Raw genomic sequence first — 26807 nt, forward strand, 5'->3', positions numbered from 1 at the left:
GTTCTCAAAACCCTAGACTAGAGGATGTTATTTCTGATCAACTTTTTATCTTAATAAAATTCTTATTTAAAAATAATTTCAGCTTATTTTCATATCAAATATCAAATGAATCAACTACTTACTTTGTTCTCAGATGTTCTGAGTACTTTTCTTTCCTTTTATATACTGCCTGTTTTGTGCTCTTTCTAAATGATTTTATTTTGTCTTCCAATCTATTGAATAAAATGCCACAGTTCAAACAGTATAATGGAATATTCACAAAAGTAATAAAAGCAGCATGCTCATAACTAAAAAGTTTATTTCAGAGAAATGCTGCTTTTACATCTATACACACACACACAAAAGATTTACACTGTTTCCTAGAAAAGTACTGCCTCAATGTTTGATTCCAGAGAAAAGGTAGAAGAAACTATAGCACACCAGTTATGTGTGTGTGTGTGTGTAGGGTAAAACAGATGCTAGTTGAGAAACAAAGTTTATTGCCATTTTTCTTGAAGAGCTAGAGGTTGTAGCTGTTTGAGAACACTCCATAAGGAAAGCTGTTCCAGATGACAGAACAAAAAAGGAACAGGAATAGCAGGTTCGGTGTGTTTGCGGTTGTACTAAAAAAAGGGATGTTGGGATAGCTGCTGCTCTTATTTTAGTGGTCACAATAGAAGTGGGGATATGATGGTTGCCAGTTCAGTAGAGCAGTGACCATGGAAATACTTGTAGTAAGGACACAGAACTAAAATAGTACATCTCTGATACAGCTGCTGATGAGTCTGTGAGGGAGGGATCAACTATGAGCTGAATTGATCTCATCTGGACAGTATCAGGATTTTTTGGATGGTTTTTAGGTGTATGTAAACAATATTCTATAAGGATGAACAGGTCTGGAATGAGTTACTAGCTAGGTGGGTGAAAAATAGCACCTTAAGCAGAAAAGAATGCCTAGATTTTTAGAGGATGGGAAGCTACTGATGATATGTATTTAGGCCAGGAGAGAATAGAGCTAAATGTCAATCCAGATTGAATCTGATCCTGTCTGGTGATTTGTGTATTATTGAAGGGGGGGAGGGAAGGTTAGGTGAGATCCTTTGGCAAGAGAAAAAGGCAAGATTGTGTTTCGACTGCATCGAAAGTGACCAGATTATCCTCACCACCAATGAAGGAATGATATGGAAATGTTTACGGCACTGGTTGCAGATGATTTTGAAGCTTGGTATGTCTTATTTCTTGGAATGTTTTATTTGGCCCTGAGCCAAATATTTCCTAGTTTCTAAAAGGAATAAAGTTTAAAAAGTCACTGTACCAATCGAACTCTCACTCTTGTAAATTTACTTAATCTCAATGTAAAAATAGTCTCTTTAGTGAGATAAACAAATTGGCACAGTCTCCTTACACGATTTTATTTTAAAAAATCCACCAGAATATTGAACAAATGTGGATGGACTTGGCCAGCCAACATTTTGGTTTACTAGCATTAACCAAAAACAAAATGATCGTACAATATGGAATGTCATACAGGCCGGATTATGCCTAGTTAAATAAGACCTCTGCTATTTTTGTCAGGGAACCAGTCTGAAACAGTGAGCATCACTGTTTCAACCTGGAAACTTCAGCAGAAAGGAGGATAGGCACATCAACATAAAAAGTATCAATAAGAGAGAAGTGTAGTAGGATTACAGAAATACCAAATCCATATAATTGGTGTTACTAAGAAAATGACTTAACAGATGAAATTGTGATAAATAAGTACTCTTCATTTAAGTAAGAAGATTGCCTGTCACTTAAAAAAATTTCTTACGTGACAGGTAATTTCAAGTGGAACAGTGTGTGCAAATTTCAAAATGTGAAACTCGACAATGAGAATCATCTGAGCTTAAATGGTCCAGAAGACTATTAAAAAAGAAGTTTTTTGATTCCATACAAAAAGTTGCTGACATAAAAAAAAAAAAGTTAAAAATGGCATTTGAGAGCTAAACAGCAAAGTAGAACATAATCATCATCAAACTTCTGATACGGGATGCTTAAGGGTCAAAGCTGTATAGCTGAGAGGAGACCTCCACATAGCCTTTAAAGGAATGCGGAGAACCGACCAGGGCTTCTGACCTAATGTCCAATCCTCACTTTCTCGTGGTGCACCCTGTTGGGTGACTACCTGGATACTGAACAAACGAGGATGGGCTGGGTTGGCAATTTGGGATTTAGCCGACCAAATTGTATTCCTATTGGCTTAAACCAAAATGATGAATTGACATGCCGGCTGGGGCATCACCTGGTTAAACAAGGCCCCCGTTGTTTTTGCCATGGAACCAGGCTGAACAGTGAAAAGTCAGCTACTGGAACAAATCTGAAAGCATACCCCAACTCAACATCACCAGAGTTAAAGATCGGTGATAACAACATAAGAAGCCTGAATGGCAAAGAAATGGAGCTAGCTGAGGAATTAGATAAGTACCAGATCAACATAATAGGGGTGACTGAAACAAAAAAGTCCAAAACTGGTGAGATCTTTCTGAGCAATAAATACAAAATATTATATCAGGAAATCACAATCAAGGAAAAGAAGGAGTAGCCATAGTATTCAAAAAAAATACGAGGCTAATCTTCTTGAATGGCAGGCAGTCTCAAGTAGAGTGATGTTGGCAAATATTAGAATGGGGAACTGGACAATGAGACTTATTTGTGCCTATGGTCCCACAGAAGGTTCTACTAAAGTAAAAGTGGAGGAATTTTTTGATGCTTTAAAAAAAGCAACTCATACAATGAAAAAGGAAAAGTTGGTCCTTGTTGGGGATCTAAACAGAAGAGTAGGAAATGATTGTCAGACATACAAAAATATTTTTAGAAAATTTGGAACAAAGAGCAAAGCTAATAATAATGGCAAATACCTGTTGGATTTCTGCTCAGGACATGGACTAGTTATTACTAACACCATATTCCAACATAAAAATGTGCACAAATTCACATGGAGAGAAGAGGCAAGGAATAAGAAAAGTCTCCATGACTATGTCATTGTTGATAGTGATGTTTTCTCCCTGGTGCAGGACACCAGAGCGTGGAGAGAGGATTTGAAATTGGAAGCGATCACTATTTAGTCTTGAGCAGGATAAAAGTGGATTTCATTTTGAAAAGAATAACATCTAAGAAAGTTTTAAAGCGAATAAAAGTTAAGCAGCTCTCAGATGGGAACTACAGACTAAAATACACAAAGATTATTGAAGAAAAAATGAAAGAGTTTGAGAACAGGAACCAAACCTTGGAGTTTCAGTGGCAAGCCTTGAAGAAAACCCTGATTGATTCAACCAGAGAGGCATGTGGTGTGGTTGTCTGCAAGGATAGAAAAATAAGAACTCCATGGTGGACACAGGAAGTTAAAGAGGTGAAGGAAAAGAAGAAAGCATATCAAAATTCTTGACAAATAAATCAGCTTTTGCTCTTAGAGAATACAGAGACAAATGTAAGAAAGCGAAACAGTGTGTACAACTAGCTAAACAAAAGTCATGGGAGGACTTTGGCAAAAACATAGAAAATAAATATCAAGAAGGTGGTAAGATATTCTGGAGGTTGTTGAAGAAGCTTAGAAATGAAGGAAAGAGTGCTGTAAAAGAGTTAGAGATGATACAGGTGACGTGAAAACAGGAGAAAAAAATATCCTTGAAGTATGGAGTAATTTACTTTGAAAAACTGATAAAAGAAACAAGCAGTGATGATAGCAGTGGTAAAAAACACTGACCGTACATGCAGTCAGGAATACATATCCATACTTGAAGCCATCAAAGGCTTGAAATGTGTAAAGGCAGCAGGAGTAAATGATATTCGACCAGAAATGCTGAAGTATGGTGGTATAAAAGTCTTACAGTGACTGCACTGCATTGTTCAGAAAGTCTGGACAGAGGGACGAATTCCCAATGATCGGAGTATAGCTCTCATAGTACTCATATATAGAACAGGAAATAAAACTGAATGTGAGAATTACAGAGTTTCCCTACTAAGTGTTCCTGGCAAGATCTATGCAACTATACTTGAGAAACGATTGAGAAGAAATTCTGGATTCCGGCCAAATAGAGGCTGTCAGGATCATATCTTCACTTTATGACAAATAGTGGAGAAATCATGGGAACATAACAAAGATCTCTATTTGAGTTTTGTCGATTTGGTAAAGGCATATGACAAAGTGCCAAGAGAGAAGCTATTCAACACACTACAGTTATATGGTGTCAATGGGGCATTATATCGAGCAATACTTCGTCTTTATTTGAGTTGTAAGTCAGCAGTTAGAATTGAAGGAAGTACAGGAAGATGGCTTAATGTTAAATCTGGTGTAAGACAAGTATGTACATTATCCCCTCTGTTATTCATTATCTATATGGATCACATTATGAAGGAATGTGGTATTAAACATGATATCAGAATTCGAGATGTTAATGTCAGCTCATTGCTTTATGCAAACGATATTATACTTCTAAATAAATCCGCTACAAGTTTGCAAGATTCCCTGACTAAATTGAATAACTGTTGTAATAGATATGGTATGAAGGTCAGCATTAAAAAGACAAATACAATGAAAATAGGTAGAATTGTTGAAAATGTCAGCTGTGTTGTGAACGAGGAACCTGTGAAACAAGTAAAACATTTCATCTACCTAGGCACGATTTTTACTGAAGATGGTAGGTTGAATATGGAAATAGACAACAGAATCAGCAAAGCTGGTATGGTGGGAATTCAATTGAAAAAATTCATATGGAATAAGAGAGAAATTAGTCAGAACACTAAATTAGCTGTATACAAGACAGTGTTCAAACCAGTTTTAACTTATGGATCTGAGAGTTGGGTCAGAAGTAAAACACTTGACCAAAGACTAGAGACTGCAGATATGAGAGTCCTGAGAAAGAATACAGGCGTGAACAGATGGCATCAATGGCAATATCATATTAAAAACGAGGATATCAGAAAGAACTCGACATTGTCAGCATCCAGGAAAGCGTTAGCAGAGCTACTCTCAGGTGGTATGGTCACTTAAACAGAATGGGTGAGGAAAGATTAGCAAAACAAGTGTTCTCTGCCAGATTGGCAGGAAAATGACCCAGATGAAGACCAAGATATAGGTGGATTGATACATTACAAAATGCCTTAGACTATACGAGGTGCCTAAGATCTGATAATGTTGGAGTCTTGACAAGTAACAGACTGATTTGAAGGAAAATTGTAGATAGGAAGTTAGTAATGATGTAAATTTTTCATGTAGTACTATCATATCCTGTGCACCTCCCCCCCCCTAGAGGGTATACATCAGGAATTTGATGATGAACTCCTGATACGTAACCTCAAGGGGTGTACTGGATACTACCATAGTACCAGGAATGTTCACATTACTACTAAGTTCTTATCAACAATTTTCCTAAAATTAACTTATCTGTTAGGACTATAATATTGTCACATCTTGTATTCCTGCTCTTCCAAAGCACTTCGTACTATATCAATCCAGCTAGCTTTTAGGTCATTCTCTGGGTCTTTTTATCTGCCATCCTTGCATCAAACATCTATTTTGCCATCCTTTCCTTTCTCATTCTGTTTAAGTCACCATACCACCTGACATTGGCTCTGCTCAAACGTTCGGAATGGTAACAATGTAGCATTTGAGCATTCGGAAATGTGTGACAGCTAATCTCAGGTGGTACAGTTACTTAACGTCTTCATTTTAATATAATTCTGTCACTGATGCTGTCTATTCACTTCTGTAATTTTTCTCAGAACTCTCATATCCATAGTCTCAAGTTCGGTGATAATCAAAACCAGACTGAACATTATCTTATATACAGCTAATTTAGTGTTCTAATTTTTTTTTTATTGCCTATAAATTTTCTGTTTATTTTTATCATACCAGCTTTGCCAATTCAGTTGTCCCTTTATATATATGTAATTTGTCATCTTCACAAAAAATTGTGCCTAAACAGCTGAAATAATTTACTTGTTCTATAGGTTCAAGATTCAGATGATGTTTTCAGCGTACCTGGCTATTTTCACAGTCTGTCTTTTTACTCCTGATTTTCATGCCAAGTTTGTTACAGCAGTTATTCAATTTAATTAAATAATTCTGCACAGCTATATTTATTAGTATACCATCATCAGCATAAATTAAATTAACAGTGGGGACTTTTTCTAGAAGAGAATGCCAAAGCGCACATTTACGTCGCATGAACAAAAGCAAGACTAGGATTCAAAGCTGCAAAAGACAGTTTAACCCTTCTTCTGGGCTGTAATGCCAATGGTGATTTCAAATTAAAACCATTGCTTGTGTATCATTACAAAACACCAAGAGCCACGAAAGGAAAGTTAATTTAAAATTAACTTAAAATTAAAGTAAAACTTGCTTATTCTTGGTCATGTGTTCCCCTATCCTTATTTACTATGTGTTAAAATGACTCCGTTTAACGCTGTCTAATTTAGCACTTTGTCTTCTAGGAAGACATCCCGAGTGTTAATCGAGGTATTACTGTATTAGACAATCCACCAGAAAATTAGGAAAAGTTGAGAAACTTAAACAGAGAAAGAAAAATAATCAGACTAAGAAGAGGCAGGAAAGAGTACTGAAGTTAATAAGAATAATAACGATGACAAGGTAAGTCAGAAAAAAAGAGATAATATGGTACAAATGATTCATCGTGAAATTTGCACTTGCCAACAGAGTCAATACTTCAAGCTTCCCAGTGGTAAAGATTAAAGATGTGACAAACGTACCAGAGAAACAAAAGAGAAGAGTAAAAGAGATGGTAGTGATTGTTGGAACTTATGATTTAAGTAGCAACAAATATAGTAAGAGAGGATATGAAAGGATTCTTAGAAGTGAGAGTAAAAACTGTTGGTTGTTTTACAAGAGATACAACAGCATTGAGTAAAAAATTTTGCTATGACAGTGAATGATTTATGACTGGGTAGAAGAAATGGGTGCGAGTTTTTGAATAAGTGGAATGAGTTTGATGGTAGAATAAGAGGGATGGCCTGCACTTGAATGGATTTGGTATCAGGAGCCTGAAGAAATTATTTACTGGGATAAGGCCCAATGCAGAGAGTCAGAAAAAATAAATTATCATGGGAGGAATAGTCAGAACGTATATGTGTAAGTTCATTTATGGTACGCAAATATGATAATGATATATGAATGTCACTGATTCGTGTAGAAAGGCTTCTACATTGGCAACATGACTATTAAATTATTTAAAGGAATTTACAATGTATACTGGAATATTAATTAAAAGAAACTTTAATAAATACATAAATACTTCCTATATTTCGGCAATGTCACATTGCCATCTTCATGGGAAAATACAAATATGGCACATGCACGCAGGCACTATAAAAAGCAAATGAGGCAGAAGATCAGAAACTACTGTTGTTCCTAAAGTCCTGATGGTGCTCCCTAGTGGGCTATATTGGGTTGTCTTGGCCGTTGGGCTGATGTTCTCATGACGTAAGTCTCCCAAATTTGGGGCAGTCTCATGTACCCAAATTTGTTGAGGTTTGGAACGTTTTTTTTTTTTTTTTTTTTTTTTTTTTTTTTTTTTTTTTTTTAGAGCTGAGGCTGATTCTATGAATAATCTTTCATATTTAAATTTGTTGTGGTGTATTACTTTGGCTTTCTTCCAACGTATTCTGTAGCAGGTATCTAGAGCATGGTCTACAAGCCAAGAGTGGCTGTACTGGTCAAACTAGATGTAGTCCTTGTGTTCCGAAATCCTGATATTCGTTGTCCTGCCTGTTTGGCCAAAGTAGGACAGTTTTACAGCTGCAAGGGACCTGATATACCCCACGTAGGTCAAGGGGAATGGTTGGTCTTTGGTAGGCCAAACACTGGTTTCACCAGTATGGCCACTCTGGGCTTGCAGACCATGCTCTAGATACCTGCCACAGCATACGTTGGAAGAAAGTCAAAGTAATACACCACAGCAAGTTTAAGTACGAAAGATTATTCATAAATCAGTTCTAAAAAATGTTCCAAACCTCAACAAATTTGGGTGCATGAGACTGCCCCAAATTTGGGAGACTTACATCAGAGAACATCAGCCCCAACGGCCAAGACAACCCAATATAGCCTGCTAGAGGGCACCATTAGAACTTTAGGAACAACAATAATTTCTGATCTTCTGCCTCATTTGCTTTTTGGAGTGGCTGCATGCACGTGCCATATTTGTATGTTCCCATGAAGATGGCAATGTGACACTGCCGAAATATAGGAAGTATTTATTAAAGTTTCTTTTAATTAATATTCCAGTATATGTTGAATGTCATTAAAAATGGTTGTATATCTGGCAAAGAGGTGGGAAAGTAATATCGTTATTATTTAATGCCTTATATGGAAAAAAAAAAAAAGAGAGAGAGAGAGAGAGATCTCTAGGGAGTCAGAGGCTCATCGAGGGAGGCCACATACTACACACACCAACTATCATACTTATTCTTGAATTCATTCACACTGCTTGCACTAGCAACATCCAATGGCAATCCATTCCAATCACGCACCACCCTCTGAGAGAAAAATCTAGCCCTCGCATCCTTCTTGGCGGCCTTCATTCTCAGCTTCTAAGGATGCCCTCTCATCCTTTCCCCACCCCTCCATAAATTGAAAAATTCCATCAATTGAAATCCTGTATAACCCTTTCAGAAGTCTGTAAGTCTCAATCATATCACCCCTCTTTCTCCTGTTGGCTAGCGCCTGCAGTCTACAAATTCTCAATTTGTCTTCATAATCAATATTTCACAATCCTGATATCATTTTTAACACTCTCCTTTGTACTCTCTCTCCAATATATCAGAATCACAAACGGAAACCAGAAGACCAGACCTGCGCACAATAGTCCAAGTGAGGTCTTATCAAGGCCTTGAAAAGAGGCAAAATAGCATCCTTATCTTTATATGTGAATGTTCGTTTCAGCATGGCAATTATCTTTTGAGTTGTATTTGCAATCTTTGCCACATGGCCCCTAAACTTCAACTTCCTATCTATTAACACTCCAAGATCCCTAGCCTGATCAGTTTCTTCTAGCCAAATCCCATCAATATAATATGACATTGGATATCTAATCATGCCGAAGTGAATACCTTACATTTACTGACATTAAACTGACACCCATTTTCCCATGCCCACAATTCCAGCCTATTCAAATCATTCTGCAAAGACTGCATATCAGCAGCATTCCTGATTAACCTACCTATCTTTGCATCATCAGCAAATAGATGAGCAACTAGGGAGCACTATATCGCTTGTCAAATCCTTTCCAATATCATTAATGTACAGATTGAATAACAGAGGACCAAGCACTGATCCTTGTCGTTCACCACTTATTTTTTTTTTTATTATTTATTTATTTTTTTTTTATTAATCTTTATACTAGTTATGGGCAGTACTACCCTTACATCACATCCAGACTTGATATAGGCCTAAGCCTTTACAAGTGTTTTACCCTATGCCTGTTCTAGTTATCATTGTAGTCATTCTCTGGTGGCAATGTCATGCCACCAGTGTGCCCTGTAGGGCCCTCAAGGAAAGAACTTTTATATCCTTCTGCGTAAGCCCAAGCTGTTTTAAGTCCTTATAACTATCTGCACTCCATATGCCATGTAAAGAGATGGTGGCACTGGTAAACCTCGGAGTTGACCCATGCTCCTCCTGTATCTTACTAACTAGATCTTGATTATTTTTATAATAATTTACTTTATTATTATGGCTATAGGCTAGTGGGTGCCCTGTTCCCACCACCTGGGCAACAACTACCCAAACGTCACCATCTCTTTTAAACCTTGCAGACTCGGATCCCCCGTATACCACTTTTTTGATATCTGTCAGTCAGCCATCCTCTTATCCATGCTAATATTGTATAACCGTAAACCCATTTTCTCCAATTTATGCAGCAGTCTGCCATGCTGTATTCTGTCAAAAGCTTTAGCAAAATCCAACGTATCATGATGTATCTATTCTCCTTGTCTAGTTCAATAGTAACATTGTTATAGAATGTGAGCAAGATGCTAAAACATGACCTTCCCTTAGTAAACCCATGTTGCTCATTGCAAAGTAGACATTCACTATCAACCCCTTTCTGAATGCAGGCCCTAACCAATTTTTCCAAAATCTTCACCACCACTCCTGAGATACTAATTGGTCGATAGTTGGATACATCGGTCTTTGCACCATCCTTGTGCAATGGAATTACCATACATTCTTTCCATTCCTGCAGAATCTTCCCTGTTCTGAGACTCATATTAAACATATTGGTCAAAGGAATGGCCAGTTCAGCTGAACACTCTTTTAGCACACGTGCTGATATTCCATCAGTCCCTATTGCTGAATTCTTATTCAGTTTGTGCAACAGCTCTAATACCTCGGCCTCACACACCTGCGTTTCTTCATCTAGTGAAGAGGTAACAGTGAGCTCAATGTTGCGTTCACCAGGTTGATAGCTTTTAACGAAATGGGCACTCATTAACTGAACAACCTCTTCAGCATCTGTAACCCTCATGCCATCTGGATTTAGAAGAGTTATTCTTTCATATTCATTCTTTCTTTTACTTGCAGCATATCGACAGAATTCTGGTGGGTTGTCCTTAGCATGCAGAGCCAGTTTCTTTTCATAATCAGACTTTGCTTTCTGTACAACAGTTGTGACTATTCTAGCCTGCTGCTTATAATGATGTCATCAGTATGCTTTAAGTTTGGACTTTTTGAATATATCTGGGAGATAAAAGAAAAATTTACAGTCTGATTGGTCTAGTTGCCCAAGTGAACCATGCAGACTACAGATGTAATATAAAGAAAAAACCAGGTTGTAACATGTTATTTCTATAACAAATACCAGGAGCATCAAAAATAAAAGAGTTGACTTTGTTGCTTTGATGAAGACGTTATAGCCTAAAATTGTTGGCATTAGTGAAACTGGCTCACAGAGTCAGATATAGTAACTGGAATTGAGTGTAAAAGGTATAATAATTTACATCATTTACACTTTCTACCCCAACAGTCCTATCTATTAGAAGTGTTAGGGTGGAAAAAAAAAAAAAAAGAAATGACCCAACATCACGAATGAAATAATGGAGTACCTCTTTTTTGAATAATAAACTTCAATCCTGCATATCTGACAAAGGGAAGGTACAATGAAATAACAAGTCTTTTGCATCATAAGTAATTTAATTCAGTAACCATTCCTTAAATCCTAAAATACCCCAAGTGTCACTGGAAAATGACAGATAAGTTCTGGAAAAATTCCGACTCTTATCCACATAACCTGTTTGGATTCTCTGATGACCAATATCCACGATTATCACAGTGCTATAAATTTTAAGAGAGGCTTCAGCCAACCAACAAAGTCTCTGATCTTCTCTTCATTCATCTTCCTGTGAAACCACTCATTGCTCCATATACTGCTGATCAATACAGTCTTGCAGAATGCAAGATGTCTGCTTAGAAAGTGTACACAGCAAATAAGTATGAACTTGTCTTGCTTGTCAAGTCTGTGAGGATATGTGTCATCAAAAAATTCTTTTTTCATAACTGTATAAATGCTTATAACAGCACAGCAGTACTGTGGGAATTTAATAATTTAACTTAATAAGGTTCTATGTCTTGTAAGTCCTATTTTTGAAACTCATAGTACAGGATGTATTATCAGCCTCAACACAAATTCTTGAAATTCTGAGTATATTTGTGATTCATTTGCAAACTGACTTCTCTGCTGAATTTGATGCATACATTCTCAAATTTCCAGAAAAAACTATTTTCAAGAAAGTTAATAGCATTATTTCTGCAGTTACAGGGAAAATACATGTTTGTTACATTAACTTGAAATATATTTATTTATACATAAACTATTATAAAATCTATACATTTTTAGACAATTTATATTAATCAAAGATATTCAACATCCTGCTTGTATCCATTATAAATAGTTTGAATGAAATACTTATTAAATAATAACATTAACAAGTATTGGTTATGAATCTATCAATCATTGATTTTAAAGCAACCTGTTACTATATATATAAAAAGACATAAGTCACGTTAGTAAGCAAAATTACTCAGAGTGCAAGGGTTAAAAAATCCTCTTCAAAAATAATCTAGTTATGGAAATTTATATTCTGTTCAAAACTATGGGGAAAGTAACTAAATTGTCTCCATTACTGTTCTTATTGATATCCATGTGAATTTGGCATTGTGAAAAATTTTTTTAATTCTTATTTGTATATTAATCATCATTGTGTACACTATTATACAGGTAAGAGTTCTTTTTTCTAAAATAAATAAACATGAGATATATAATTTAACTTCAATTACAAGATTTTTTCATCATCTTCATCTCTCCATACAGGTCTCTTTGCACACTCTTCTGTAATGGTAATGCTACTACAATGAAATTTTGCATCTGACTCTTCCATCACCATTGGTTTATTATTTAATTTATTCTTCATCTGAAAAGTAAAAGATAACAAGCAATAAATATTTTTAATTATAAAAATAAAACTAATTATGTATATTCAATAAAATTAACAAATCAATGCTAGTGTTGATCTTGAAAGTTTGGATAGGTTTAATGATTTTTCTCTCCAAAATGAAAAGTTACTACTAAGTCTGTTTTGTGCATCCATCTATCCACACATATTATTCAAGTGGGCTGGGCAGATTTTTATTGAAATTCATCATCACCATCAAATTCCTGCCAAGTATCCTCAAGGGGGTGTACAGGATATGATAGAACTACATGAAAAATTTACATCATTACTAACTTCCCATCTACAATTTTCCTCCAAATCAGTCTGTTACTTGTCAAGACTCCAACATTATCAGATCTTATATTTCTATTATCTAAGGCACTTTTCACCTTATCAATCTGCCTATATCTCGATCTTCCTCTGGGTCATTTTTCCTGCCAACCTGGCAGAGAACACTTGTTTTGTTAATCTTTCATCGCCCATTCTGTTTAAGTGACCATACTACCTGAGATTAGCTCTCAGGTGGTATGGTCACTTACGCATTCCTGGATTCCTACTGACGCATTCCTAGATGCTTTGCTTGATATAATGCCCCATTGACACCATATAATTGTATCGTATTGAATAGCTTTTCTCTTGGCACCTTGTCATATGCCTTTTCCAGATCTACAAAATATAAATACAGATCTTTGTTATATTCCCATGATTTCTCAACTATTTGTTGTAAAGTGAAGATCTGATCCTGAGAGCCTCTATTTGGCCTGAATTAAGCTAGTTCTTCGCCAAGCTTTTCTTCCACAATTCTTCTCAACCGTTTCTCAAGTATACTTGCATAAATCTTACCAGGAACACTCAGTAAGGAAATACCTCTGTAATTCTCACATTCAGTTTTATTTCCCTTTTTATATATGGGTACTATGAGAACTCTACTCCAATCATCAGGAATTGGTCCCTCTGTCCAGACCTTCTGAACTATGCAGCGCAGCCACTGTAAGACTTTTATACCTCCATACTTCAGCATTTCTGGTCTAACATCATCTATTACTGCTGTCTTTCCACATTTCAAGCCTTTGATGGCTTTTTCTACTTCAAGTATGGATATGTATTCCAGAATGTATGCCTGTTCATTGTTTTTTTACCACAGTGCTATCGCTGCTTGTTTCATTTGGCAATTTTTCGAAGTAATTACTTCATACTTCAAGGATATCTTTTTCTCCAGTTTTCATATCACCTTTATTATCTCTAATTACTTTTACAACATTCTTTCCTCCATTTCTGAGCTGCTTCAACAATCTCCAGAATATCTTGCCACCCTCTTGATATTTATTTTCTATGTTCTTACCAAAGTCTTCCCATGACTTTTGTTTAGCTAGTTTCACACACTATTTAGCTTTCTTACATTTGTCTCTGTATTCTCTAACAGCACAAGTTGACTTATTTGCCAGGAACTTTTGATAATATGCGTTCTTCTTCTTTTCCTTCACTGCCTCTTCAACTTCCTGTGTCCGCCATGGAGTTCTGATTTTTCTATCCTTCCAGACAACTGCACCACATGCCACTCTAGCTGAATTAATCAATGTTTTCTTCAATACTTGCCACTGAATCTCCAAGGTTTGGTTCCTGTTATCAAACACTTTCAATTTTTTTTCAATAATCTTTGTTTAGTCTACAGTTCACATCTGAGAGCTGCTCAACTTTTATTCGCTTTAAAACTTTCTTACATGTTATTCTTTTCAATATGAAATTCAATTTTATCCTGCTCAAGACTAAATAGTGATTGCTTCCCATTTCAAATCCTTCTTTACACTCTGGTGTCCTGCACCAGGGAGAGAAAATCAGTATCGACAATAACATAGTTAATGAGACTCATTTAAACTCGTGCACATTTTTATGTTGGAACATTGTGTTAGTAATAACCAGTCCATGTCCAGAGCAGAAATCCAACAGGTATTTGCCATTATTATTAGCTTTGCTATTTTCTCCAAATTTTCCCAAAATATTTCTGTATATCTGACAATCATTTCCTACTCTGCTACTTAGATCTCCAACAAGGACCAGCTTTTCCTTTTTCATTGTGTCAGTTGCTCTCTCTAAAGCCTCAAAAAATTCCTCCACTTCTAGCTTAGTAGAACCTTCTGTGGGACCATAGGCACAAATAAGTCTCATTGTCTAGTTTTCCATTCTGATATCTGCCCACATCGCTCTACTTGAGATTGCCTGCCATTCAAGAAGATTAGCCTCTACTATGGCTACTCCTTTTCCTTGATTGTCATTGCTGAATATAACATTTTCTATTTATTGCTCAGAAAGATCTTACCAGTTTTGTCTTTTTTGTTTCAATCGCCCCTTATTATGTCGATCTGGTACTTATCTAATTCCTCAGCTAGCTCCATTTCTTTGCCATTCAGGTTTCTTATGTTGATAGTACCGATCTTTAACTCTGGTGATGTTGAGTTCGTGTGTGTTTTCAGATTTGTTCCAGTAGCTGACTTTTCGCTGTTTGCTCTGGTTTCATGGTGAAAACAATGGGGGCCTTGTTTGACCAGGCAATGCCCCAGCAGGCATGGAATTCTGTCATGTTATACCATCATTTTGTATTTTGATTTAAGCCAATAAGAATACAATTTGGTTGGCTAAATCCCAAATTGTCAGCCCATTCTCGTTCCTTTAGTATCCAGGTATATACCTAACAGGGTGCACCACGAAAAGGTGAGGACTGGACATTAGGTCAGAAGCCCTGGTCGATTCTCTGCATTCCTTTAAAGGCTATGTTAAGATCTCCTCTCAGTTATGATCCATTAGCACCCCTTTATTGAAATTTATTATCTTAAATCCTTACAAAAATCTGTGTCCTTCCCAATTCAGGATTCAATCACTCCATTTTCATGAGGCACAAAAAAGCAAAACATGTCAAAATTACATACTGCAATAATAACTCTGTTCTGCATAACGAAATTAAAATTTGGGATTTAAGCTATTATTATTATTAAACGATATCTCCATGGAATCCAAACTCATTGATAGAACCAAACTATCATACACAGAAAACTTATCATACCTCTACTTAAACTCAATTTACTGTCAGGAAACAGAACTAATTCTGGCAATCCATTTCACTCATTCACCACGCAAAAAAATCTAGTCTGCACGCACGCACACGACACCTCCCCTACTAACCACACTCTTCCACAACAGATGACACCTAGTTCTCTATTTGTCATATATTGAAAAATTTGCTTTGCATCAATTTTATAAAACCTGTTTAATATCTTAAAGTTTCTTCATGTCCCCTCTTTTCTGCCTATCAACTAAATTTGTAATCCACACACCTGGTCCACAAGAAACCTGACCAAATCTTTGCATAGCAGTCAAGATGCAACCAAATCATAACTTTCCTATCTTTACTTGTTAATTTTTTTTCAACATACAAGTAATCCTTTGAGCTATTTTACTAACTTTTGCAATATACTCTCTGAACTTCAACTATCTGTCAAACCATTATCCCTAAGTTTCTAGCCTCATCAATTTAATGCAATCCAGTACCATCAATATGATACCTATGCAACCATTTCAACCCATAGTGCTTAATATTACATTTTGCAACATTAAATTTGCAAACCTTTGTAAATTTAATGTTGCAGACTCCTTTGCCCATGTAATGCCAATTTATGTAAAACATCCTGCGGGATATCTACGAGGGTGGTCTGAAAAGTTCTCAGCCTAACAATGAAAAAACAAATGTAAAATTTCAAAATTATTTTTATTTTTCAACATAATCTCTATTAAGACTAATACATTTATTCCAGCAATGCCCAAGCACCATTATCCCGTCACAGTAGTGGTTCTCGTAAGATCTGCAAAATACCCCCCCTACAGCTGCAATCACCTCTTGATTCGAAGAAAAATGCTGACCAGCAAAGAAGAGTTTTAGTTTGGGGAAGAGATAGAAGTCAGAGGGAGCCAAATCTGGGGAATAGGGTGGATGTTCCAACAATTCATAGTGCAGATCCCTTAATTTTCCCATTGCCAAAACACCTTCGTGGGCAGGTGCATTGTCCTGATGAAAGATGATTTATTTCTTCTGCAAACCTGGTCTTTTCTCATGAAATTTTTTGTCATCAAGTCTGGTTAAAAGATCAGAATAACATTCCCTGGTTATTGTTTTACTCTTTTCAAGAAAATTAATAAACAAAATACCTTTAGAATCCCAAAACACCATTGCCATGACCTTTCCTGCTGATGGAATCGACTTTGTCTTCTTTGGCACTGAATAACTGGCTTCTGTCCACTGCTTTGACTGCTGTTTGGATTCTGGTGTGTGTGTAATGGTTAGGCACACAAAATCAGTTTTAATCTTGTTAAAACGTTCCAAGCACTGTTCAGAGATTTTCATGCGAGTGCGCTGTGAGCAAGATGGCACCCATCTTGCGCAAAGCTTTTTCATTTGCAATTCTTCATGCAAAGTATATCCTCCACATTCTTTTGAAATGTCTATAGTCTCAGCAATTTCATGCACTTTGACTCGACAGACATCCAATACCATATCATGCACTTGATCAATGATTTCTGGTGTTACACTTTTCGGACATCCTTCACATGAATCATCTTCAAGGCCGGTACGTCCACGTTTAAACACAGCAGCCCATTTCTTAATTGTCAAAAATGAAGGAGAAGAGTGCCCATAAACTTTTATCAACTTAAAATGAATTTATTTTGGTGTTAAATCTTATTTTACAAAGAATTTTATAACTTCACAATAATCAATTTCATCCATTCAAGGGATACAAGCAACACTTTTGTTTTATAAGCTGTCTGAAGCAAACTACTTGATAGAATGACTTGCAAATACATCTGTAATTATGACAGATATACCAACTTAGAAAAAAAAATCTTGCCAATAGTGTTGCCATCTATATTTGTGGCCGAGAACTTTTTAGACCACCCTCGTACATCACCTCTATCAACTATTGTTCTCTCCAGTTTTGCATCTTCAGCAAACAAATTGAATATCAAAAGAAAGATTCTGGTAATTGGACCACATGTTTATTACCATAAATAACAATAAAAAACAACCTGACAAGTTTCGTAAGTCGTATGACATATCTTCATGGGTCAAAGGTAACTAAAAGTTAAAACACATGAAATGAGAAATTACTCAAAATAGTTCATTCTATGCAGTTGTTCTAACCGTTCATTAAATTGAATATCTGAATGTAGATTCAGTGCATTGCTAACTTTGAACAATGCTATATGCTGTCATGTTGTGTTGTTCACGTTCACACTGTCTGAGGTCAGACTTGGGTATATTTTTTTTTTATCAATGCTGACCAAACTTGGTGTAGAATTAGGCCCTGGTTTTTGTTGCATTGCATTGGAATTCTAAGCATGTTTGTAGCTTCTTTAAATTTCCTTATGGAACAATTTTTTTCAATGTAAGACATGTTTGTTTTTTTGCCAGAGTACATTATGGCCGGTGGAAGTTGTATGGTATGTTAAGCTTGATTTGTTTTCTCTTCTTTTTTGCACATCTTTTTGGTGTTCGTTTATGCGAATTTTCCCTGATCTTCCAGTCTGGCCTACATGGCAGATGCAGGAACAATGAATATTATATACACTTGGTCTTTTTAAGGGATGATGTGGAGGTTTTGGGGGATGTAGAGATCTTGAAATTTTTTCCAAAACCTCCACATCATCCTTTAAAAAAATCAGGTGTATATAATATTCATTGTTCCTGTGGCATCTGCTACGTGGGCCAGACAGGAAGATCAGGTGAAATTCGCATGAACGAACACCAAAAAGACATGCAAAAAAGAAGAGAAAACAAATCAGGCTTAGCATAGCATACAACTTCCACCGGTCATAATGTACTTTGGCAAAAAAAAAAACATGCTCTTACGTTGAAAAATGTTTCATAAGGAAATTTAAAGGAGCTACAAACATGTTTAGGATTCATGGAACAAAAACCAGGGCCTAATTCTACACCAAGTTTGGTCAGCATTGATAAAAAATATACCCAAGTCAGACCTCAGACAATGTGAACGTGAACAACACAACGTGACAGCATCCAGCATTGTTCAAAGTTAGCAATGCACTGAATCTACATTCGATTATTCAATTTAATGAACAGTTAGACAATTGCATAGAATGAACTATTTTGAGTAATTTCTCATTTCGTGTGTTTTAATTTTTAGTTACCTTTGACCCCTGAATATGTAAGTCATACGACTCGTGAAACTTGTCAGGCTGTTTTTTTTTATTGTTATTTATGGTAATAAGCATGTGGTTCAATTACTAGAATCTTTCTTATTAACTGATAAACTACAGAAACCTTCGCATACAAACTGAATATCTCCCCTTTAAATCTTTTTCTTACAAATTCTCTTACAAATTAAAGAGAAGTGGTCCTCGTACAGAACTCTGAGATGCTCCACTAGTCACTCTCTTTTTGCTAGATTCCACTCCACTTTTGGAGTGGAATCTAGAGGAGATGATTGATTGACTGACAAACAGACATCCCTCCCCAACCAGCTTCATATCTATTCCCATTTGCTCCAACTTTAGTAATTGGCATTGTATGTGGCATTCTGTCAAATGCCTTTGCCATATCTAGCAGTATTATGCTACAGCCATTTCCTTTATCCAATTCCACTGTCAATGCATTATAAAATATGAATAAATTACTAAAACTGGACTTACCCTTTACAAAGCACTACCCACTATAGAGTATTATTGCATATACACAAGACATGGTTCTTTTGGAGTTTCACTCTAATAATTTTTATTCGCAAAATGATTTGAACAGACATCAGCTTCATAAAAGCGAATAAGAAATTTGATATAGCATTTCGGATCTTTATTAAAATTTTGAATCATCTCAATTTTGGGTTCAACAATACATAAGCCAAAATGCACATATTTTTGACATACATGTCAGAATTTTACATCATTATTGGCACACTAGACAAATTCATTTGGATAATGTAAGCTTGTCAGAGACTTCATGTAAAAAACAAAATAAAACCTGTTTCTAATGTTTATATGATGGTGTAGCAATTTTCATCGTTAAACCACATCTACGTTCAGGATTACTCTTAAGGGGCTTTACGCAATTCTTTTTACTAGCTAAATTATTTGAAAACATAACAATTCCTCACTGGATTAATGGAATTTAATGAAAGTTGGCAATCAGGTTACTTAAAATTTGATGTTTAACAATGTTTTAAGTGGCAAAATAAAAGTTGTTTTTCCTAATTTTCACTGAGAATTTTAATGTTTCTATTGATACAGAAAAATTAAAACAGCAGGATGGCTTTCATCTTGACCTAAAAAATAGCTTTCTGTATGTGTGTAGCAAATAATCATCCTTTCAGTGCTTTCTCTGAATAAATACCTTTCATTCATTTACAAGCGTGAGTGTCTAATTACAAAATATGCTATTTTGTATGTAGACACTCTGAAATCTTTAAAAAGGAGATGACATAAAAATGAGCTGAATTTTTTTTTCCCCAGAAGACCTCCCTGACACACCTGATGGAGAACAAGGGCCTGGACAATAGTCCTGTGCAGAAGGGAATAAAGGCTCCAACTCTAGCTAGATGGTTCAGCTGAATAACCAAAAATGGTTATTCAGCTGAACCATCGGTTTGCATCAGGAGAGCAAAAACTAGAATCAAACTACAGGAAAAGTCAAAAAAATCAGAGGGAATCACTCCAATAAACAAAAGAGAGAGAGAGAGAGAGAGCAAACAATTCAGCCATACAGAGAGAGAGCAAACAATTCATCTCCTCCACCTTGTTCTATAAGTTCATCATCATTATAATCAAATCCCTGACATGTACCCTCTAGGGGGGTGTATAGGATATGATAGTATTACATGAAAAACTTACATCATTGCTAACTTTCTATCTATAATTTTCCTCCAAATCAATCTGTTACCTGTCAAGACTCCAACATTATCAGATCTTATATTTCTGTCTTATAAGGCAGCACTTCCCAAACTGTGGGCCGCAGCTCCCTTGGGGACCGTTAGTTTTGTTGAGGGGGCCTTGAAATAATGAAAACAAATTTAAAATGTTTTAAGACTAAGTGTACCATGTCAAATGTGTATGAAAGATGCTAAAAATGTAATATTTGCATTTGATTTTTGCGATATTCGCTGTGTATGTTTTGTAATGAATATAAATACAATAAATATTATAATAATATATGTCTGTATTACAATTTTTTTTTCAATGGGGACCTGTGAAATATTTTAATTTTTCCAAGGGGGCCTTTACATCCATAAGTTTGGGAAGCACTGTTCTAAGGCACTTTTTACTATATCAATCCACAGGGTCTTCCTCAGGGTCTTTTGTCCTGCCATCTTGGCATCAAACACCTGTTTTGGTAATCTTTCCTCTCCCATTCTATTTAAGTGACCATACTACCTTAGAATAGCCCTGGTCACATATTCTTGAATGCAAACGATGTTAAGTTCCTTCCAACATCATCAATTTTAATATGATTTTGCCATTGATGAAATCCATTCAGCCCTTGATTTTTCTACAAACACTCATATCTGTGGTCTCTAATCTTTGATCAAGTGCTTTATTTCTAACCCAACAACCAAAGAGTGGCATATCTTCATCTTTTTTTTTTCCTCAGATCTATAAACACCGACGCCTGTTTCATTACCATGATTTTACAATCTTATCCCAAAAATCCCTGTTTGGTCTGAATACAGTTTATAATTTCCAAAGTTTCTCTTTTAAAATTTTTCTTTTTAAGTATGCATACATATGCATATTATGTCTGCATGGTTAGCCTAGTGGCTGTGCGTGCTTCGAAACCATATGCCTGGGGAAGGAGTGTCCTAGGTTCGATTCCCGTCGGTGACGTGAAGAGCTGAAGGGTCTTCCTCAGCCATAACCAAGTTAGCTGGTCTTGGGCATGGACAGTAGGGTTTTTTCCCCAGTTTATCCTGGGTTTTTCATCCTGCAAAGCAGGTTAACTGGTCTTGAGAACTCAACACTATAGGACATAGGATACACCGGGGCATAGGGCTGACCATCTTATCGTGTGAACGGTTTGAGGTCTGATGATTAATAAACCTTCGACACTGCAAGGTAAAAGATGGTAAAAGGAAGATGAAATGATGAAAGTATGCATACAGAAATCTTAATATTATGAGCATTCAACGGAAAAATTCCTCTTATCAACTGAATTATGCAACACTACCACTGCCAGACTCTCATACCTCCATATCTGAGCATTTCTTGTTTAATGTCATCTACTCTTGACCGCATTCCTCCTGGATATTTCTTTTCACTGTTTTAACTACCACAGGTAGGATAAAAGCTGGATAACAATGAAACATGCTCCAGAGACGAATCATAATTTTCAAAACTACTCCAGATCTCCAATCAAAAAGCATAACAATCTCATACCAGGTAACAAAACTCAACTACAACCTAAAATGAGGTTTGTTACTCATTTAATAATTTTCCAAAATAATTCAGACATCAAGAATATCCTTTTTGTTACTATTATTATCTCAGACCTCTCTTATGGTACTGGGCAGAACATTTTGGAACAATATAGAAGATCGTCATCAAGAATATCATCTATATTCTTCCAAGTTTTCTCACCACTTTTGTTTAGTTACTTTTAAACATAGCTTTCTTACATCTCTAAATTCTGCATTTGCATATTTACTTACTAGTATGATTTCTTCTTTTCATGGATTGTTTCTTTTTACTTTCATCCACATTTCCAACCTATTTCACCATACATTTCAAAAAAGAGGTCTTTTTTGAAATGATCTATCTATGCAGAAAACTTTAGTACCATATGCTTTCCTGGTTGAATCAATTAATCTGCAGATTTAGCCAGTCAGTTTCAAAGATTTATTTCTTGATTTCAAACCTTTCTTATTTCTAATAATACTTATATATCTGAATTTAAATTTTGCTTCCAACAGATGTTCCACTTGGATTTCTCTTAAAATTATGCACGTCTTTTCAATAGTACCTATTTTTATCATGATCACATGATAAAATATATGATAAAAATTCATAAACACTGTTGTATTCTGAACCAGTCTGAAGATATACCACAACAATAGCATTTCTTGGATGTGCATAGATTCACATGAAAAGAACATGTCCATGATCTGAGCAGAAATCCAGTAGGTACTTACTGTATTTACCATTCTTCATTTTCCCTTTTCTCAAAACATTTCTCCACATCTAGGATTCATTTCCTATTCTGCTGTTTCTATCTCCAACAAGAACCAGCTTTTCATATTTATTTATTATCATGACTATTTTTTCTCTCTCTCTCTCAGTTATTCAAAAATATCTGAATATGCACTTATTATTAGGACCTCCTATGGGATCAAAAGCATAGGTAAGTTACCATCAATTTGATATTTTAATGTTAATATCTTTTTCATATTCATATGATAACTCGCATCCCAGGTATTTGAAAGTATTTACTTGTTCTAATATTTCATTATCTATCACTATTTTACTTCTTATTGGGTTTTCTCCTTTGAAAGCCATTATTTCTGTCTCTACTTTTGATATTTTCATATTATACTCTTCTCAAATTTCATTTAATGATTTTACTGATCTCTGTAGATCATCTTCTGATATATCTGATACAATCTAATCATCTGCAAATCATAGTGTATCATTATTTGTGGGTTTATTTGTATAACAAATCAGTTATGCTGTTTCCAGATTGTTATAATTATACATATATATACATACATATACATATACACATATACATATACATACATATACATACATACATACACACACATATACATATATATATACATACATATACATACACATACATATACACACATATACATATATACACATACACACATACATATACACACATATACATATATACACATACACACATATATATACACACATATACATATATACACATATACACATACATATATATATACACACATACAGGGTGTTCGGGATAAATTTGACATATTTATAATTAATTATATTTTTCCGTAAGTTACATGTATTAACACACACTTCTCTTCATTTAAAAGTTTGGACCCTTCTTCATTTCATATACAAGATGTCAGAAAGGATGGATAGCTGGAACCCACCTGAATCATGGAAGAGAATAACTTGTATCATGATGATTCGTGCCTGCCATCAAAATAAGGATATTACGACTGCTGCCCAATGCTCCCTGAATACAGTAAAAACAATCAGGCATGAACTAGAGACTTGCAATGGTGACTACGAGGATGTAGCAAGAAGAAAGATCCCTAGCAGACGATCTGATTGCGTTCGTACAGCAGAATTCCTCACAAATCTGCAGGAACAGGTGTTGAAGAACCCTGGCATTGGAATTCGGGCTTTGTTCGTGGAGTTGCTAACTGTAGTCAAGCCCTGGATAACAAGGGTAGCCAATGGTAGGCCGTATGTATGGCAGCAGGATTCGGCCCCTTGCCACACCTCTGGGAAAAGTCAAAAATGGTTGTCTGAAAATTTCTACGACTTCACCAGTCCAAATGTTTGGCCTCCAAACTCCCCAGACCTTAACCCCATGGATTATTTTGTATGGGGCGCAGTTGAAAAAGACACCAATCGCACTTCCAGTAATACAAAAGCCCAGTTAATGGATAAAATTAAAACAGTTTTTGCGGCCCTTCCCAGGGAGACTGTAGCATCAGCTTGTTCGAGGTTCCGAAACAGAATTGAAGCTGTGATCGATGCTAATGGTGGTTATTTTGAGTAAATCTTGTTGATAGTATTGTAATTAACTCTGCCTGTAATGTTTTTTTGTCAATTCATTAAATTTAATAGATACAAAGAAGATTTTCTTTTTCCTTACGAAACTGTCAAATTTATCCCGAACACCCTGTATATATACACACATATATATACACACACACATATATATATATATATATATATATATATATATATATAATTCAAAAATATATCTCTCGGGGGGCCCTGTAACCCCTAGAGAGCGAATCCCCTGGGTGGCGGATAGGGGAGCCCACCACGTGTGTGCGTGTGTGTATATGGTGGGATGGTCCGAATATACTGAATAAGGACTCGTTGACCAACAGGGCCATAAGGGGCAATCATCTTGTTTGTAAGGGAAGCGGCACTCCCATGAACCCCTAGTAGGATCTATCTCCTCTCCTTCTACTACTTTGAGGAAGATCCACTTACTTTAATCTTTCCTATAAGGCCTAATTAGCAATCTCTTCTTATTTTATGACCCCTATGCCATTAGAGTACTCGAGGGTGGGGTCTTTTCATTTCTGGCCTTACAACTATGCCCTCTCTATAAACCTTACTGTAATTATTCTATAATCTACTCTTCCCCCCTTCAATATACCCTATTCCTACTATGGGTTTAAATTCGGAAGAAGGCTGTTCAGAAGCCTTAAGGTAGCAGACCTACCACCGAACTATTCTATCGTCAGGCTAGTCCCCTGACATGGAGAACATAATTCTACTAGTAAGCTGACAGAAAAAGATAATCGGATTGAATCTACAGGAAACAACCCTGGAATGGAAAAGGTAAAACAAAAATGGAAACGACAAAATATAATACACATAGCAAACTGGAATGTAAGAGGAATAGCATATAAAGAAATAGAATTAGACCAATTATTAAATGAAAGAAATTTTAAAATAGCAGTAATCACTGAAACAAAAAAGAAATTAAAAGGGACCATGAGAACTGAAAATTTTAATGTGATATACAGTGGAATTGACAGAAACCAAAGAGCACAAGCAGGAGTCATGATTTGGATTCATAACTCCCTTTCAAAACAGTTAAAATATTATAAATTATGGAATGAAAGAATAATAGAAGCTAGAATAAAAATAGATACAGGCTATTTAACAATAATTGGTTTATATGCCCCAGAAGAGGGAAGAGAACATGATAATATTGATTTTTATAATCAGCTACAAAACATATATAATAAAATAAATAAAAATGATTACATAATTTTAGCAGGAGATTTAAATGCAAGAATTGGAAACACAAAAATTAATAATAATATAGGAATACATAGAGAACATACTCTAAACAGGAATGGTAAAAAATTGATTGACTTTGTAGTTTATAATAACCTAAAAATAATGAATTCCTTCTATAAACATAAAGACATACATAAATATACTTGGGCAGCAAGAGGATGGAAATCAATATTAGATTACTTTATACTAAATGAAAAGACATCAAAATTTTCACTAGATGTTAGAGCTCACAGAGGAAATGAAATAAGCAATGACCACTTCCTTGTTAAAATAAAATTAAGATTACCACCTAAATGACTACAAGTAACAAGAACAGAAAGAAAAATTGAAACATTTGTTTATAAAACTAGACTATTGAATGACACAAATTTACAATGGCTATATGAACAAAGAATTAACCAATATCTAGACAAAATAAAACAAAATGAAGAAATAGAATGGCTTAATATAAAAATGATACTAAATGCAGCAGCAAATGAAAGCTTAGGAAAGACCAAAAAATTCAATAAAAGGAAAAAACTGAAGATCTGGGATGATACAATGAAAGAAATAATCAAAAAGAAAAAAGAAGCCTATCACAAATGGTTAAGCAGTAAAAGATTAGAAGATGGAATAAAATATAAAAGAATAAGAGCCATAGCTAAAAGAGAAATCAGAAAAAGACAAAGAGAATCATGGAACAAATTTGTTTCTAATTTAGAACATGATTTATATAAAATAACACCCATTGTATATAAAATTTTGAAACACTTAAATGCAGATACCAAAGAAAACATAAAAGTAAACACTGAACTGAAATTAGAAGAATTTCTAAATTACTACACAGAATTGTGGAGAGATAAATATTTTAAAAAAGACAACTATTATTATTATTATTATTATTATTACCACGGGCTACTCCAGGAGTCCTTAGACTCATCGAGGGAGGCCCTAAACATCAAGTTCACACAGCTGTTCAACATTCTCACAGTATCTATCATACCTTGCCTTGAACTCGCTCACTGTCATAGCACCCACAACAGACTCTGGCAGCTTATTCCACTCATTTACCACTCTAAAAGTAAAGAACCCAGCTCTAACACCCCTGCTAACCACGCTCTTGCCCAGCTTCCATGGGTGTCCCCTAGTTCTCCCACCACCAGTCCTGATCTCAAAAATATCATCTGAATTAATCCTATAGAATCCTTTTAGCAATTTGAATGTCTCAATCATATCTCCCCTTTTCCGCCTATCAACTAGTTTCTGCAACCCACAAATCTTCAACCTGTTCTCATATGGTTCATTCCATAGACCTGCTATCATCTTAGTCACTC

At 35.5% G+C, this 26807-nt stretch overlaps 1 protein-coding gene across 3 annotated transcripts in view; it reads right to left on the reverse strand.

The window, feature by feature from the left end:
* The window catches only part of wcd (U3 small nucleolar RNA-associated protein 18 homolog wicked), a 195534-nt gene that overhangs the window by 156791 nt on the left and 11936 nt on the right, over positions 1 to 26807 (reverse strand). For all 3 annotated transcript variants that reach the window (XM_090395902.1, XM_090395903.1, XM_090395904.1), the window contains exons 3-4: positions 12305 to 12438; positions 123 to 212 (exon numbers count right to left, since the gene is read on the reverse strand). In XM_090395902.1, the coding sequence (XP_090252028.1) occupies positions 123 to 212; positions 12305 to 12438 (224 nt within the window). The remainder of the gene's footprint in view (positions 1 to 122; positions 213 to 12304; positions 12439 to 26807) is intronic.

This window comes from Typopeltis vanoorti, chromosome 7 (assembly GCF_054136105.1).
Source record: "Typopeltis vanoorti isolate ZY-2024b chromosome 7, IOZ_Tvanoo_1.0, whole genome shotgun sequence".
NCBI lineage: Eukaryota > Metazoa > Arthropoda > Arachnida > Uropygi > Thelyphonidae > Typopeltis > Typopeltis vanoorti.